We start from the raw sequence: 19029 nt of genomic DNA on the forward strand, positions 1-19029 counted from the left end.
TATATAATTCTGGAAGCTGGGAGCCTTACATTTACAAACAATATTACATTTTAAAAATGATCTAAATAGAATATACAAACCCTATTAATACATTTATAAATCTAAAAACTAAAATAAAAAAGCAAAATTATGCAAAATCAATTAGCATAATATGAACATAATTACAATTATTAATTCAGAACATTTTGCCCTTGTTGAGTGGAATATTCCAGTAGCATTATAGCCTTTCCGCCTTGGCTAACCAGGTTGCTAAGAGCCCTTTTAATAGGCTTTTATCTGGAGCTTGTGTGTATAGCTGAGGTTTAGAGATTTTAACAACCGGCATAGCCCTCTGCAGTGGGTTCTAATGCTATATTAATTTTTCTAATGCCTTTGATCTAACACAGCAATTAGGCCTACTCATGCACTCCCAGGATCAATCTCTGCTTCCCCTACTTAGTGTGATGCTTTGCAAATGCTTTATTGCGCTGCACCGCGGTTACCCTTTCTGCTAAAATTACAAACACTTAGGAGCATTTTAAATGAAGGTGTTATGTGCATTGCAAAGTACAGTGGTGTATTTGGCAGTACCCGGAACACTGGCACTGTTCTACTGTTGTGTTTTCTATGCTCCTCCCTGGCATACCACGCCCTCTTCCCCAGAGTGTAATGCTAAAGTCTCGAACCATTTTGGGGTTTGGTGTCTCTGGAAGGGATGTGCCATCGCCCGCCTGCCTCTCTCCTGAGCTGAGCCGAGAAGGAGCGTCCCCGTAGTCCCTGTTACCTGTTGAGGAAAGAGGAAAAGGATTATCTTTATTGTTATTATTTTTGGAACTTCATATTTCATGGTCTAGGCCTTGAGCCTGTCTGAGAGCTGTGCTAATATTTAGGTATTTTTATGAATGGGGAAACATAAAGCAGCCATGGAGATACATCTGGAGTCAAGAAAGGGATGTTTGATTGAGACTCAATCTTATCATAAGAGCGTTGCTTAAAAATACAAAAATAGAATGGGATAGCACAAAATATAGATATATCCAGGGGTCTTTTGATGGAGATGGAATTAGTTCCAAAACTATAGCAGGCCTAGAAAATAACAAAAAAGCCCAGTTGCCGAAGCATGGGGCAACCTCATAAGAAGATATGTGAGGGATGGAGGGCTAGGTAGGTCTTGGCAACTTATAGTTCACAGTACTGGACACACCATGAAGCGCATTTAATGGGCAAGATTCAGGTAGAGCTGCCGGTTGCGAGTGCAGGGCTCTTGCAGAAATAAGAGTAGCTAAGTCGTATACTTCTGTGCGTTTGGACAAACTTCCAATAGTGATTACTAAGGATCCTTGGGACAGATGTGCCATCTGACCGGGACATGGTAGCACTATCCTACACAACATATGAGCTGCAACCTGGCCAGGTCTTTGCCGTACCAATCCATATTGGCGCTAAGAGACAATTCACAGTATTTATGGCCATGGATTTGGAGGTGTGCATCCATGTGAAGGGCTGCAAGTGAGGTTTGGTGGCCTGCAAAGTACATTAGACCTTTGTCTCTCCATTCACTTTAAGAAAGTTTCATGTATTTACATGAGGCTGTTCAAGATGGAATGGGGCAGACAACACATCCGCCATTAGCTTGAAGCACTCCTAGTGGAATTTTGAAGCAATGTTACGATGTAAAACTGAGAGCAAGTGGGGTGGAACAATAAAGTAGATGGGTACCCGGTTCCTCATCTTCAGTGCCTCTTGCCCGAACAGTCCCCTGGTACATCAAGGGTACTCTCACAGAGTTCCGTGGTGGCACCTCTGGTTCTGGTTCTTCTGCATCTGAAAGAAACATGGAAATTAGTGCAAACTCCAAGTTAATCTGCCAGGAGCATCTCACAGGCCCTGTGGAGAAGACATACTGTTTGGCTTCCTATAAACGCTGGGAACCATCCTAGCAAGCGGAACAAGAAGCCATCCAGCCCATTTGTTGACTGAACGATCCCTGGGGCCTTTTGATGCTGCGAGGCAGTATCCACTCTTACCTCGGGTTGTGTAACCATGAGCATGGTCATTTTGTTACTGTACGTCCACAGAAGTTAATGTGAAAGGTAGATTGGACGGCCAGTGGATGAGAGGATAGTGGGTGGAATGGTTAAATGTGTGGGATAGTTTGGCTGGTTGAGTGAGTTGTGCGTTTAGGATCTTCCAGTGCACGGGTATTCATCGACGTTTTTTGAGAGCCGAAACCTGTTGGGCATGCGGCTCTCTAAATCTAAACTATGAGCTATTTACATTTCTGTTGGTTATACTGAGAAGTTCATGGTGCAGGTCGCTAGTGCTGTTGGCGATGCAGAATATAGGTTTGATCTTATATAGTTATACAAAATTGAAGAATATAAGTAGGTGGCCTGTGAAGTTTCTCACCTGCAGCAGCCTTGTAGCCGAGGAACCGTGCAATCTTCTGTTGGCAGTGCTCTTGTTCTTCATAAGTCAAGAGCTGGTAGATGAACTGCCAGATGATCTGCTTGGAGGGGGTGTCCAGTACTGGGTACACATCCACTATTAAAGTGTCAATGTTCCTAGGAGGGTGATGGGAATCAAAAACATGTCATCTGTAGCGTGAGATATATATCCTAACCACACATAGAAATCTTGCACCACTATCAGCCCTTAATCAACTAACTGACTTACTCAACTTTTTTTCACTGTGCTAAAGAGTGGGCTATTTGGGTTAGGAGCAAGCACGGTGCCCCGCAAAAGATCGCAGCCTGCCCTGCTGAGGACCATGCTTGCTTGGAAGCCGCCAGCAAGCTTAAGCATTCACATGTGGTCATACATCCAGAGATGTGGACATACATCCAGAGATGTGGACATACATCCAGAGATGTGGACATACAATCAGACATGTGGACATAGATCATCAAGAAGTCTTCTCTATCCCAGTGATTAGTAAAAGAAAAAAAAAGTGTTTGTCCCCAATTTTTTAAAGAAGTTGAGTGAGGAAGAGGTGTGCGCTGAAGAGGTCGATCTTTTCCGCTTTTTGATCCTGGCAGCAGCTGCACAGGCACACCAACCTGAAGCCCAAAACCACCTCTGACAACGATATGACCGACAGCCTGAATGAAGTGTAGCATGCACCCTGTTCGGTATGGACAACCACTATCCTTTTATTTCCATTGTGCGGGAAATAGAAAAAGGACTAACAGTACACCGAATGGCAGAGGTTCTCTGTATTGGCTGCCCATCTTCTATTCCTATTAAGATTTGTTGGAAATAAAAGAAGGGCGGCTCTACTATCGCTCGCTGCTCTATAACTTAAAGCCTGCAGACCATGTGGAGACACTAGGGGAGGAGACAGAGTGACAGGCCCCCTGATTTAAGGCTAGTGGTACTCACCGGCAACAACACAAATGAAGTACTGTCTACTCCTCACCAGAGAGGCCTACTCAACATTCACCTATCTCCAAGTGCAGGGAGGCAGAAGAGAGAAAACTCATCCAGATGGCACCCTAGAGCCAGACAGCAGTCTGCCCCACCCCTAAGTACCAAACTCAGGGGCATATTATCAAGACAGGCGATAAACTTATCGCCGCTTTAGTGGCAGAAAACTGCAGCTAAAATGGCGATAATGGGCTTGATAATATGCTTTATGGAATTCCAATTGAAGCCCATGTTAAATGTGAATGACATACAACATGGGCTTCAATTGGAATTCCATAGAGCATATTATTAAGTCTATTATCGCCGTTTTAGCTGCAGTTTTCTGCCGCTAAAGCGGCGATAATTTTATCGCCTGTCTTGATAAAATGCCCCTCAGTCACTAGTGGACTTCTTGCTTTGACTCTTAGATCTCAAAATAACCGCAAACATTGATCCCTTGATTTTGCCATGATGGAATATCGTTTTCCCTTCCAACAAATTGCACTATTTTCATTGCATTTCCTTTGTAATTCGCCTCTCAATCAGCAAGTGATGGCAAGCAGATTTTTAGGAGTTATCCTTTAAGAAGGAAGGCCGTGGTGCTCCATGTTCTCAAACACACCAGAAACTGCACATCATTTCCAAGCAGTCAGTGATTGTGAGCCGTATGTTTCTCTCAAATTGCGATTCCTTAAATGAAATGTATGAATCACCTAAGTTGTGCGATTTCTCCTTAAGAAATCGCAAATTACCACCAACTTCAAGTTGGTGGTAATTTGCGATTCCTTTGAAAAATGCCAAAAAGTGCATTTTTCAAAGTGCCATGTGGTGCACATACATGCCCTTAGGGCATGTATGTGCGCCACTGTGCACAAAAGCTAATTTCAAGGGTGGGCACCCTCGAAATTGCATTCTCAATTTGCGATTCTCAAATTGCGAATAGCAAATTGAGAATTTCTTCCCATTCATTCCTATGGGCCTTGTGGCCCATAGGAATGAATTGGGAAAGTATTCCTTAATTGCGATTCGCAATTTGCTTATCGCAATTAAGGAATGCCAAGAAATCGCTATTTGCGAATTTTTAAATACATCTCGTTTGCGATTCTCAAATAGCAATTCTCAAAAAATCGCTATTTGAGACTCGCAAATAGAGTATTTGACACATATGCCCCTCAGTGGACTAATGCATCCACTGCAGCGGCCTGTGTTCGACCTCATGGTCACAGGTTCAAATCCCGGCGGGTCCACTCAGCCTTTCATCCATCCGAGGTGGATAAAACGAGTACCATTGAGTTGGGTAACAAAAAACATGTTATTCAGCACCAAGAGACCTATGGGTGAACGTGCGCTTTACAAATACGCATGTTATGTTATTGTATCCTGGTTTTTATACAGTAACGGTGGACTCCCAGACTGGGGCAAATCTGTGGGAATGTGAGCTGGCCTAAATCTGATGATCGGCATGAGGTAAGGTGGATTAACGTGACCGCGAAAGGCATGCAAAATTGCATAAGTCATGGATCTGTGATGTCTGGAAGACAATAGATGACTAATTAGGTACATGCTGTGAACAACAGATTAAATAGATTTACTGATGAATCACCAACAAAGTAATTCATAGACTGACGTGAGTCGTTCGTGGACTTTGAATCTCTTAGACAATATTGTAGAACACCAGTTTTGCATTTAAATTACTAATGAGATCAGAAGAAGATTCATTAATATGGCTGATTATGAGTTTTGCTGCTCCATGAGACCACAGAATGCTATAAATGCATGGGTGAGGGGGAGGCGCATGAATGCAATGAATCTTACTTCCAATGGACAATCATTTGTTATGGTTCTTTTTTGTGCAACTGTCCCTAAATATACGATCATTCCTGTTTATTACTCCTACTTGTCAATTTTGCATTTATGTCCTTCCTCCCATCCTATTGTAAAGCGCTCTGATATCCCTCGGGATCTTGTTCGCGCTATATAAAATTTTATAAATAAATAAAATAAATAAATTACATATGGCATGCCCATAGGGTAAATAGTTTCCAGCAGACAATAGATGCTGTAGGGGCTTTGCAAATCTTTGTCGTTCGGATACATTGAACAACACACTAAGAGGGGGTTGTGCTGTCCTACCTATGCTGGAAGAACGCCTCCAGGGCTTTGCAGATGGTGTAGCGCTCAGGAGGGGTGAGTAGATGGTCCAGCTGCTGGTTGAATGTTCTTCCTTGCAGCTTGATGCTCGAAGGCAGGATCTCTGCCACCCACTGTACAGACGTCAGAGCGGACGAGGGGTTCAGCGGATCTTTCCCATCGAGATCTGCATTGAATATAAAGATCAATAATCAACAGATAACAATCGATGCAGACACCCCACTCTCACGTGCCTTTGACATCTTAGAGCACACCTGGTTCCTCAAAAACTAACTTGGAGGAAAGAACTTGATGGAAAAGTCAAATGATAATACAAATGTTATCCGAAGAAAAACTTAAAGAATTGATGAAACAACACTGAGGGACTGAGTCCATAGGGAAAATACAAAAACTAAATGACCGTAAAATAACACATATTTCGTACACAAGTAAAACGAGAAATGTAGAATGAAAAACAACAAGCATTGGCAAAGCCGATAGGTGTTGCCTTGAAAATGTGAGTGGTGAGCTCCTGGCGGTGCCTGTGTTTGTCTATAAACTATTGTTGAAAACAAATAAAAGGAAACAAAGTTCAAAATACAGGAGGATAAGCAAATACATATCTTATGGTATCTCAAAACTGTACATTGAATTCAGTTTTTTCAATCTTTACAAATAGCATGGTTTATTTTTCAAATACTTTTCACTCAGGAAGCTAAACAACATTTAAAAAGAATAATGAAGTGTCACAATGTAAAAGGAAATTCCTGCCAAGTCCTAATTTGCTTTCCACAGCATTCAGGCATTTGTCTCGCTAGTAGCCCAGGGAGCATATTTTTGCACTTGATGGAGACATGTCAAGCTAAGTACACCTTCTGCACCAGACCCTTGTTGAGTGAATGCAGCAGACGGCCCTTCCACTGCACCATACACGTCTTTGTGTGGCAAAGTATGCGTTTACATGCAATATGTGAAATGCAGTAGATAAAACAAAAACAACTCTTAAATTCTGCTTTTTAGTCATACCACAGCAAAAAGATCCCTGTTGTTGTGCTTTTACCGACAAGCTGGAGGGGAGTGGGGAGCAACACAGCAAGGGGGGCGGTAGGTTTTTGGGAGTTGGGAAGCAGCACATGAGTTTGAGAGAAAGAAAACATATGCACTCTCATTGAGTGCGTAACGTAAAAAAAAAAGTTGTTCCCATAATTTGAGCAGTGGAAAGATACAAGTCAGGCAATCAAAAGGAGCATAAAGAAGGAAGCTATGGTCCAGTATGGCAGTGAAGAAAAAGGCATACAGTGAATCCAAATCATGCAGCACTGGTCTTCTGCAAATGCGGCATTCACCAGCATCAGCAGTGGGCTCTTGTTTGGATCAGACTACTTTTAATCCATGCTGTATGCTAACACCAATCCCTCTAGCTCAAGAAGTTAATTTTGATGGGGTAGAAATGGGTTCTTTTTCACCCTTGCTTTCTCCCTTTGTCTCTTCTTCCTTCCTTCTCCCTTTTCTCACTTTTTATCTCTTCCTCTGAATTAAAGTCTGATGAGACATGTTGGAGAGCCGGCTGTTGGATGGGGGGTCAGACGATGAGGCCGTGGCCTCCCGGCAGATGGAGACTCTCGCTATCCCCGTGTGGTCATTGGAGGGTGACCCCTGGATTGGTTGACTGAGTTGTTGTACAATGTATGGCTACACAATGTACATGGGAAGGAGTGTCAGGGACTGCATAGGTTGTGGGATAGGCCATAGCCAAGAGTGTGAGCCTGAATGGATAGGTACGGGTCGGTTCTTTGCACACCCCCTAGCTGTCACCGGAATAGATAGTTTGTATACTTGCCTTAGCAAATTCAGCTGCTTCCGATCGCTACCCAACGCCCGCATCTTGCTTGCGCCCTACCCCGGTGGGATGGTGATCTGCCCCAGGTGCGCTTTGCTCACATATATAATTGGTTCCTACCCCCATTTCGAGGATTGTTTGGGGAATACCGCCCAACTGTCTGTCGCTGCCAAGTTTGTCGTTTTTCACTGTTCTGTTTGTTCTGCGCATAACTCACTCCTACGGGAGTTGTCATGTGTGCTATAAATGAAGATGTATGCCCTAAAATGATGCTTCCGAGCAGAGTACATGGGCAAACATTGAGGCTGCTGTGATATCCTGCACTAACAACCTGAAATGTAATGTAATATGTGATTGTTTTTCCGTTGCTCCGTGATCCTGTGGGACAGCATGCACCATGATACTTGTGCAATTTTGAATAAAAGACAAGTTAAAAAAAACAAAAGTCTGATGAGAAAAAATAGGTTCTAGTCCCCAAACATAAGTGCTGGCACATACCAACTGCACAAATTAAGCACTGTAGGTAGTGAATTGACCAACAAAGGTACAATTTTGAGCTCACTGTTAATTACCATATTGATCCTCTCTATGATCTTCTGCCAACCCTCTCTTCCTCTGCCTTATACCATATTCCTGTGTGCACAAGCTGATGCATCACAGCCCAGGGCACTCCTGTGTCGAAGAAACTCAAAAGGTGCATTTTGGAGGGATATTAAAGAATCCACAACCAAATCTCTTGCTGAGGGAATCCACTTGACATGACCGTGTTGGGTTTTAAAATATCACCAACAATTATTCTCAACTGGCAAGGGGTGATGGGCCTTTCTAGTTCCCCCATCCCATTGCCAAAAGACTGAGGATTTATTGATGTGAGAGAATAATAAATACATACATATCAGGGACACTGTGAACCCCACAAACAATAAGTCACTCAAGTCACTTGAGATCAATGGAAGCACGGTCTAACCTTGATAGTCCAAACCGAGTTCTAGATGGAGCATGCTCTTGCTATTGTTTCTCGGGCCTTGAATTTACAAGAAGGCAAGAACAAAACACTTCTCTTGGATACAACAGTGTTCTTAAGGATGTAAAAATATCATGCCGAGAATATCTAAAAGGGCCCCCTATCCATGTCCCAAGGAGTAAGTATGTCTAATAGGTACGCCTACCACAGCACTCTGCAAGGCTGAAGAGCATCGCGATTCATGAGCAAGTGAACTATTTATCCATAATGTTGCATTCCTAGTATCATCGGGAGGAGAATAGGGATACACCTTGGGTGATCCGGCCAGGGAGATCCTTGAAAGTGTGACTATACGACTCCCACCCATACCCCTCTGTGAGGTGAACAATCTCAAAACGCAGGAGTTTCCTCCTAGTACAGAAGGACCCGGTTTGGACCAAGTGACAATGTGGTATTGTATGCGTAGATTTGAAACGCATGTGATATATAGGGAAGCACTGTTAGTACGAATAGGGTTTAACTTGGTCCTGAAGAAAGCCCGCTGGGGGGCTGAAACATGTCGACCTGACCAATAGAATATAATCAGCACCATAACAGGGCTGTTACTATCCAATTTTCATGTTTTTAATCATCCCTACCCCACCAAGGAATAAAGATTAGGAAATTGAACTGGTAGGCGGTTGCGATTTTTATTGGACTCTTTTCCCTTTCCCTTAGTTTTCCACTAATGATTGAACTACAGCCCTAAATAAGGGCTTGTTTGCCATTAGAGGATTCTTTGGTGAACGCGGGATGGATGATGATGAAGCCTGACTCCCGGCGTGGGAGGTGGGGTGATCCGGGTAGTGAGGCCATCCCGAAAAAGTTTCTGCACATCTGTGTAAGTCCATAATATTGGATTAATATAGTGGTCAGTTAGTCATTACACATTTCTTGGTGAAGGTATACCTACACAACAAGGTGTGAAAGCCCAGAGGTTGGGCTAGTGATATTGGGGCTCGTTTGTTCTTTGTGATGATTTCATTTCTAGTATCACCACCGTGTACAATAATTCCTTCCAGTGATAATGGGACATCAGTGAGATCAGAAATGAAGATTGGTGGGAGGCCTGGCCTTTCCACTCATCTGTGCTCGATTAGATTCACATTTTTACAAGATACAATTGACCTAAGATGAACAGAAGCGTTGGCACCAAACAAGATGGAGAGTGCAGACCCCAAGGCCATGAGCAGAATCCACACCATCATTTTTGGTGAAAGCGTGAAGCGAGGGCCACGTAAAAGCTTCTCAGACTGTAGCACACGGAAGTCTGCCAGGCGAAAAGTGTTGCAATTGTTTTGGAACATACAATTCCCAAGGGCCTTTGTCCATCTGAGTCAATTTCAATAGAAAAGAGGTTGAGGACTGATTCAGAGAAAGCATAACATTTCTTATACTTTATCAGGGTTCAAGTTCTATACAATCATCTGAATGGTGCCTGGGCACTCTGGGGAATTTTACCACAAGTAAAAGTCCTTGCATTGAGAACAGTAAAGACTGCAGTCAATCACCAAACCTCTTCAAACTGCTCAGAGCCAATGGACGCTCATCAAAACTGCACTGGAGGTGGGTTGGCACCAGTAGACCGACAGAACAAATGGGAAAGTGATACACTTCAAGAAGTGGGCAGGCTACAGGGTTTTGGTGAGGGGAAATTGATAGGTATAGTGCACCTGAGGGATGTATGGTGAAGACAAGCTATACTCACGTTCTTGGAGCTACAGAAAGAATATCCAATTAGCGGATACAGAACTCTGTAAGTACCTACAGGTGAAACACGCACTAGTCAGGCACCTTAAGGCGGGGATGCAGATACCCGAGTACAGCCCGCTGGAGGACAGGTTACTATTGGATCCCATCCCGGAAAAAGTGATATCGTGCACCTATAGGAAGATTATTAATAACGCCACAGACCTCCTCGTGAAACTACAGGAGACTTGGGAATCCAATGTTGGACTGCTGGAGGACGACGACTGGGTGGAGGTGGTACAAAGCGCTTAGACTGGTCCAACTGCGACTCTTACACAGGTCCTAATCCACCAGTGCGCTAAAGTTCAGGCTGGGGCGTATACCCACAGAAAATTGCCAGAGGGGGTGCAATCAGCAGGGTACCTTCTTTCACATTTTATGGGAGTGCCCGATCTTACAGCGGTATTGGTGGGGGGTGACACGGATAATATCTGAAGTCGTGGGACAAGGAGTGCCCATGGATGCCAGGCGGCACGTGCTATTTACATCAGGGGAGCGTGTGACCTTAATATCAACAAATCTGGCTGCTAGTGGCGGCAATGGTGGCTAAAAGAAATATTGCAGGTGCCTGGGGAGCTATACAACCAACGACAGTGAAACATTGGAAGAGGGATATGGACTGGCGCTGAGCGGCTGAAAAGACAGTGTATGAAAGCAGGGGATGCCCCAAGAAATGGGAGAAAGTGTGGCAACAATGGGAAGTATATAGGGCCCATTGGGAGATGTCTGAGGGCTCATAACGGGAGGGGGTGAAGGGACAGGGGGTGTCTCGGGATGGGACTGGACTGAAAAGCTGAGTGGGTTATTACAATTCTATGTAATAGACTGTATACTACCGCAATAACAATTTATTATTGATGATTGTCTACAAGGCCGCAGTGTATAGATGTTGACGAATGTTTAATAAAAAGAAGTTTAAAAAAACAACGCACTAGAGAGCGGGTCCCCTGGTGCATTATGTATGCCCCGTTCAGATATTTTGGTTGATCTTGTTGTCACTCTTTTTTGTGCACTGGAGTGGTACCATGAAGGATTCCAAGCCGTGCCTTTGTGAGGGTGCTTTTTAGTGGAGCGATACCTGCACACAGTGAGCTGAGGTCTCCTACCCATGTCAACTAGGCGACAAGCAAATTGTGAGCTGACAATGAACTTCGGTCAGTGCAGACTGTGGTCAGCCTCAGACCAGCAGACAGGGGAGACTAACTCCCTAACCCACTTACCCAACTAGCTCCCTATGTGTCTCCTTGCTCCTGTGATGGGTACAGCAGCCAAGATGAATAGCTTATAAATCACACTCAACCAGCTGCAAAACATGATGGTTAATAGCAGAAATTAGCATGTCAAATGCCAGCAGATAAGTGGAGAGGAGAACTTTGCTTTGTCTGGAGATGCGGAGGATGGGAAGTTGGTTGGGAGCTAAAATCTTACTGAACTGCACACGCTATGCCAGCCCCACGTCCACGCACTTTTACATTTTGTGAACCTACTCTACTACAGAACAGAAAACTGGACTGGTTTTATGCACTGCAATATAAGCAATTCACCTTTCAGTTAAAAGGATATCAAAAAGTATCCTGTTCTCTGCCCCTATCTTTGCAAGCATGTGAAAACAAGAGTATGTGAGGCCAGTAGCATAGCTATGCCAAACCTCTATACAAGACGCCCAGTGCCCAATCATGCCCTCCATGTTTTGCCCACCCTTGCTTCTTGTGACCCTTTCCTTGTCCAGCCAAGGTCAGCTTCTTAAACCCACCTCCCTGGCTGGACCATGACACATAAGCTTGACTTTCAGCACATCTTAATTAGAAAAACAAGTGATGTATAGAATCTATCTCACCCATTGGTACATAATCGAGGCCATATTCCATTCCATTGTTTTTTGCTTACTGTGCCACTCCAAACAAACTAGTCTCGGTTCTGCTCCAACATGAATACTAATGCCAAGCCCCACCTGGACAAGAACAAAAGCAACTCCAGGGCGAATTCGGGCCTGTTGGGTCTCACCAATGAGTCCATTGTCACAGTTAGGACACGACAAGTATCTGTATTTCCCTGATGCCCCCAACAAGGTTGAAACTGGCATCAGGCTGTGGTCTCACGATAAAATTGGGCTTGTTCATGTCCTCATGTACCCAAATACTATGGAAGGGTGTAGCTTAACCTCTAAAGGCACAAACATATGGGATTTACTGGCATTGAAATTATAGACCAAAACATATTCCACCATGGTGTTGCTATACTGAAAAGCCAACTGTTCTAGTTATCCTCATCCTTGGAACCAGTTGAACAGTGTTTAGAGAAGGAAGTGTCATAATGCTACAATTTATAATTGTTCCCGCTTCCACACAAGTGTCCAGGCCTTTCTCTCCCACTCTTCCCCCATTCTCTGATTATAATTCTCCTTCCACCACTTCTAGGCATGACCGTGATCCTCCTCCTCTCTCCTAAGAACCTGGATGATTAGCAGAGTGAGGGCAGCGCTGATTGTGCCTAGGTGCCCTGGAATTGCCGGGGTGCTGCAAGGCAGGACGAAGATGAATCTGCTGGGTTCTTGAATGCTGAGGTGCTTGTAGGCCAAGTACCAGGTACATCTGAGGATGTGTGAGGGAGGCTTGGATGCACAATAGAGGCTCACCTTCAGAGAAGCTGATGAACCCTTCTTCTACCACCAGGGTGGGCATCGCACCGCTCCCTTGAAGCATGGACACCACCTTCTCATGAGAGCAGTTCCTTCAGGAAAAGAATAATGCATCAGAGAAAAATGTACAGAGGAAGCGAGAGATGAGAACATAAAGGAAAGTAACAACAAAGGTAATAGGAGGAGTGAGAGAAGAAAGGAAGTGTAAGATGTCTGGTATAACACAGAAAGAAAGCAAGGCAGCAAGAGTCAGTTATAAGTAGCAGATACGCACCTCATGTCAAGACCATTGAGGAATAGGATCCGATCCCCGGCTTTCAGGCCAGACATTTCTGCTGGGCTACCTGGTTACAAGAAACAGACAAAAAGTATTGCATTGATGTCGTGGAATTAACCCAGTGATGCATAGATCATGAGTACATGCCTTCTGAAGGTGGCCAGCTGCAGAGGATTTTATTTTCATGGCCAGACCACGGTTATGAGTGGTTTTTACGTGGTCCGCAATGGATGAGCCTCATTCAGGAACACACTTGACAGAGAATGATCATCCCAGAGTATTCAAAACAAGTCATCTAAGGGGATGTAGAGAATCCCGTGTCGTAGATAGATTTCAGTGCTGTATTTGGTTGCACTTCGGAGGCCAATCAGGGTCACGTCATGCACAGTCTGGAGCGCCTCTATGGGGCAGATTGGTTCATAAGACATTGAGACGGTTTATGGCTTTGGAGGAAGTACTCTATCTGGAAGGATGAAGGGCGCAGGATGGATATATGCTGGCCCTTGTATGTGGCCTCCCTTTAAGATTCTTGAAAACTTCTGTGACTTAGTCGTCAAACCTAGGCATTACTCAAGGTTTGTTCCCAGATACAGTGTAATTTCAACTACAGCTACAGAGCTTCTGGGGGGAAACATCCTTATCCTTATACACAAGGTATGGGGTCCCGATTGGGAACCCTAACAGGGTAGAGAGGTCCTCAAATGAAGAGGATGGAAGGGGTACGTCCTCCGGAGTAACTTCGGCCACTGACATAAGTAAGGTATGCCTGACTGTAAATCAGGCGGGTGGACCTGCAGACTGGATGAGAGATCTTGGTAGCTGTTGCGATGGACTGCGTTCTCTGCCAAACTCTAAATCATCAGTTAATAACTTAAAACTGGATTGTACGAGTCTTCGCCCAGGGGATAGGTTGTGACTTGGGGACATGCACACCGTATACCTATATATGTGCTGGATGGGTTGGTATGACGGTTGTCTGTGTGCTGTGAGTGTCTGGGTTAGCATGACAGTCTTCCGTTTGCTGTGAGTGCATGTTTCTGTCTCTACACCTTAGTAGACCTGCTGTTCTGTGTGCTTGTAAGACACTCACCCCAACAATGCATTTGTTGTGTTGTGTTTCCAGCATGTATGAGATCATTATTAGTGGTCAGCCAGTCAATTGTTTTATTTCAGATTTTTCAAAAATATTCATCTTATACCGTTTTCCTCCTTTTTACGACTTTTTTCTCATTCTTACTTCATAATCTCAAGAATAAATAAATTATTCGTCAGTGGTGCCATAGTGAAGGCCATTAGTATTTTCATGTGTGAACTGGGGAAGTTAAGTTTCTATTGGTGATCTCAACTTGTGTGTTGTGTGACCCTTTTATGTACACATGGAAGTCCTACGTATCCTGAGAACCACTGGAACCAGATTCCTTGGTTACGTTTACGGGGATGAGAATGAGCTACTGATGTATCCCCTGTGATAGAGAATCCTCTGTAGACCTTATTTTCTGTTTGGTTCATGAAAGAGTTTAGGCCGCCCCCTTTGAGAACACGTAAATCTGTCTCCCCAGGAAGGAAAATGTCCACAACCTTGGAAATTTGTGAGGCGTACACGCCATCTTAGGAAACCTCATTGAATCTCTACATTACAGCTGTGTAATATCCATTTACGATTCTGCTCTCCTATCCAGTCTTAGGAACTACAGTTGTTAGATTATTTCTAGAACCCCTGAAGAAATTTGGTATTCTGGATTAAGAACATTCAGCGACTGTCTTGCTGGGATTTAAGATTAATATTTCTACCCCAGGGAGCCAGGACCCACCATAAGCTTTCGATGCCTCTCCAGGGATGGTTTATGACTCCCACAACTGTAGGAGTAGTCTGCAGGGGACATTAGGTGTCCAACAATGACTACAGTCCTTTCTGGATAGCAGAACATAATTAGTTAACTCCTTTCTCATCATCTGCCAAGTGCAGCAGACTGTGGATTCCATGTATGATCTCAGTTTCATCCAGTTAGTATGTTCCTTGTCTCCCTTCTAAACCCAATCTCCTATATGTACAACGTTCAAATCTTCATCTAACGCTGGGGCAGGTTCCCAGTGTGTACCCGATGTGCCTTCACTCACTAAAATCTGTCTGCAGATGAGAGCAAGATGACTATGACCAGGTATGAAATATACTTAGTATTATTTTATGTTTGAACAAAACGCTCTACAACATTCATTCTTGCTACGAACCTCCCTCTCTCTTCTAAGGAAAGTATGTTCGGATTAAAAGAATGTAAAAAAATCAATAAACTTGGTTCAAGTCAAATGAATTAGGTTAGAAAACCAATTGCAGAACACTCATGACGCCCTATTATTGTCATTGTGACTTCCTGCTTGCTCGTCTTAGATAAATGTGGGCCTTGATCTCCCAAGAAGGTGGTCAAACAATAGTAGGAACACCTTTGTCAAGGGTTGACTCGATTAATGCATTCGTATATTTATTATCTCTGTAAAAAGAAACTGCCTGAGTCGTTCAAACTGTGGTTAAAAGACTTCCTCTTTGGAGGTATGCATAGGGTTTAAAGAAGCTTTTCTTGTGCAGAGAATCTTGTATGGAAAAACCCAAGACAATATCCGTCATACCGTATACATGCGAATGCCTAGTATAGTGATGAAGTTTGCCTATCAAAGTCTTCTGATAAACTTTACAGTCAGGCTTACAATGGCGGTTAGGAGAAATTTGAGTCAAGATACGCCCTCATTTGGAATAATCTGCCAATGTTTCAATGTCCTTTAGCCTTCAGGATAATTCTACAGAAGTTCCTAAAAGGGTGAAACACCTGATTTTCCAATACATCTTGGCCTCTATGCTTTCTGCTAATAGTGACCTTGCACAACAAATTGAAATGGTTGGATGCAGACAGGTCTATTCACTTGGATTTATTTACTGATTCTTAACAACCTGCACGATTTGTCTGTGGCCCTCGATGTTGCAGAAGGCGATATCTAAAAGCCGAAATCCAAAGCCAGCCTCTATTTACCATCCATTTGTATCTGTCTTGATGGGAAACTGGAGTCTTCCTAAAAAAACATCCTGCTAGTGCCATAACCAAAAAAAGAAACATAGTGTGCCATTCGGCACATCATCAGCCATATATTGTTAATAAAAGATTTTAAACAGTGTATCTACATGTGAACTGATAAAGATGTGATTTCGGATTTTCCCACATTTCTCTTTCTTTTATACATTTTAATCTTTGTTTAATTTTCTGTATATTCAAATCCTAAGGGGTTCAGTTTTCAGATGGTTTTGTTATCTCAAGCAGAAGCCTTGCACCGCCTCAAATATTCCTCTTCAAAAAAGAGCAAAATGCTACCTCTGCATTGTACTCTGTCCTGCTCATTGTGAGAGAAGCAGGATTGAGCAGGACGTCGAGTCCATGTGATCATGAATCTTGCCCCTCTACCGGAGAATCTGAGTGTGATCCTCGTGAACATATCCACAATATGGTAGCGAGAAGGAACTTTCTGAAAACCATCTGGAGACTCAAAACCAGTGCAAGTAGTATTGCCCACAAGTTTGGCATGAAGAGAGGAAAAGTTAGAGGTCTAGATAACATGGTCAACAGAAACTGACTAGATGAAAACACTTGTGGGGTTAGAATAACAGAGGGCTGTACAGATATATGAAAAGGGGCCTATTGGAATCTCTACACTGTAATGCCAAAGTTTCGGAAAACCATTGGGTGTGTTTGGATCAAACATCAGGAATTATTTTTATTAAGTACTCATTAGCAGAAGTGGGAGAAAAACTTTTTTTCTCGAGAAAAGTAAAAACACATAAAAAAACACATAATCCTTTCAAACAAATTGACAGATAGTCATAGCCATTCCCGAAAAGTATCATGAGTTGGACAGTTGGACATCATGGCCAGTCTGATGTGTCTACTGCCAGAGAGGTACAATCAAGAAACCCAATCACTTCAAGCAAAGTGGCTGTAGCTCCATACACCCTCACTGTGGGAGGTGAGGGTAGTTGAGTATCTTACCAGGAAGGACTGCCTCAATCCACACCGGTGCGTGACCTCGTAACGTGAAGCCAAAGCTCTTGCTTCCTTTATAAATCCGGACAGTCCTAATTTGAAAGAACAGAAAGGAGGAAAGGGAAATTTAGCAAAGCAAAGATAATGTGCAACTTTAACCCTGCATACCATGTGCAACAGGCCAGCACACAGTAGTGTGGAAACACACAACAAACAGTGCACAACAACACATATGCCAACCAACAGACTCTGCTCAGAAGTCTGCACACAGAGTATGAGACTAGAGTTGTTGGTGAGGGCTAGAGCCAAGAGGCAGCTTCGGTACTTCAAGAGTGTATATTCAATATTTGGTGCTACTTATGAAAACAATGTATGAGGCATTGACGAGGCATATAATACACCTATCAGGAGAGTTTCAGTAGTATCCAGTATCTAAGTTACTGTTCCACTGACGGACAATATTAAGTTGGGTTGGCGGGCAGTACTATTTGACAATTCGGGGCTTTATTTTGTAGCACTCATGTAAATTGTTCTCTAACACTCATTGCTAATATACAGAATAAATGTCCAACTGTTCTGTACTAATGGCGGACAATATTCTGGCTCTCTGATGTACAATAGTCTTTAGCACAAGGATTGCCATGATATATGATTGCGGTTGAAACTCTACTGATTATTGCCCTTAGTTGTAATCACCCCTTTAGGGAGGAACGTTCTGACGCCATTATTATTATTCTTTTTTTAATACTTTATCTATTTGGGTTTTCAACCAACATTAATTGAGCGATTGCGCATGACAATTCCATACATTACTCCAACACTTTCCATATGGGGACAGATTCCATCTACAAGTCAATCGTACATAAATATCTACGAGAATATAGGGTCTTGAGTGTGTGCTTTACGTTGGGCACATGCATTATAACTTCACACAGCGCTAGAGCGCAATACATTTCTTGTCTTCACAGTTCACTATTGCTATCAGGGACCTCAGCCTGATCACCCCAGTTGGTTAAAGAGCTCCCTCAGTAATTCTCTGCAGGTTGTGATGTCCTCCTCATATTTATCATCCTTTCTACAGGCTTCCATGTGCACCTCCTCTGCAAGAGACCACTCTCCCACATCCCTAGTCCAGCTCTCCGTTGTTGGGGCTTGAGCGCTCATCCAGCATATAGATACCCTATCCTTGGCCGGCACCAACGCTAACTGTAGCAATTTATAGGCCATTTGTCGTTTCTTGGGTTTCAGGACCAGCCCCAGGAGACAGTGTTCTGAGGTAGACTCCACCCTGATGCCTACCCCCTCCCGAGACCTTTCCCACCACCCTAGCCCAATACTGCTGTACCTCTGGGCAACCCTACGCTAAATGTAAAAAAAACATTTGGGCCCTGTGTTCTGACCCCATTATTGACAATTTCTAAAAACACAATCCATTTGAGAAGGGCTTCAGTAAGTAGTGAAATTAAGTCAGATATTCAGTATTCCCTAAAAATATGCAAATTCTCTAAACTGGAATTCATTCTCAGTAATTTCACTTCATGCATGGTTGCAGTGAATAGTCTGAAACGAGACGAGATTTGTAATTAATGGGTTAAAGGATGCCAGCCCTTGCATTTATGATCAAGAAGACCAGAAACGTTTGAACTGGCCCGCATGGCTCATTCTGGCATATAGCATTTGAGGGGGTGTGCCTAAGTACTCCCTAACGCGTATCTTTAAAAACCTAGCAGCTTCTACTAATATGTTGGAAGTGCATCAAAAATACATTACTTTGGGTTTTCTTTTTTTTTTTTAATCCATGGCGAGAAAACTGTAATTTTTATAACAATTATCTGTAAAATCAAATTAGTACCTCTGATAACCCTTGCCAGAAGAGTTCTAAGATTCAACACTGTTGGCTCCTTCTTTCGCAGAATCCTTTTCAGCGAAACCCAGAGTGAGTAGCGGAAGAATTATTTCTGTTAGCAAAGTTAACTTACTGTCATA

The 19029-nt window shown here is 43.3% G+C and overlaps 1 protein-coding gene across 2 annotated transcripts in view; it reads right to left on the reverse strand.

Annotated features, from left to right (window-relative positions):
• The window catches only part of GRID2IP (Grid2 interacting protein), a 321403-nt gene that overhangs the window by 63173 nt on the left and 239201 nt on the right, over positions 1–19029 (reverse strand). For both annotated transcript variants that reach the window (XM_086942375.1, XM_086942376.1), the window contains 7 exons: positions 17050–17135; positions 13019–13088; positions 12742–12836; positions 5518–5701; positions 2389–2543; positions 1699–1803; positions 666–763 (listed from right to left, as the gene is read on the reverse strand). In XM_086942375.1, the coding sequence (XP_086798501.1) occupies positions 666–763; positions 1699–1803; positions 2389–2543; positions 5518–5701; positions 12742–12836; positions 13019–13088; positions 17050–17135 (793 nt within the window). The remainder of the gene's footprint in view (positions 1–665; positions 764–1698; positions 1804–2388; positions 2544–5517; positions 5702–12741; positions 12837–13018; positions 13089–17049; positions 17136–19029) is intronic.

This window comes from Lissotriton vulgaris, chromosome 10 (assembly GCF_964263255.1).
Source record: "Lissotriton vulgaris chromosome 10, aLisVul1.2, whole genome shotgun sequence".
NCBI lineage: Eukaryota > Metazoa > Chordata > Amphibia > Caudata > Salamandridae > Lissotriton > Lissotriton vulgaris.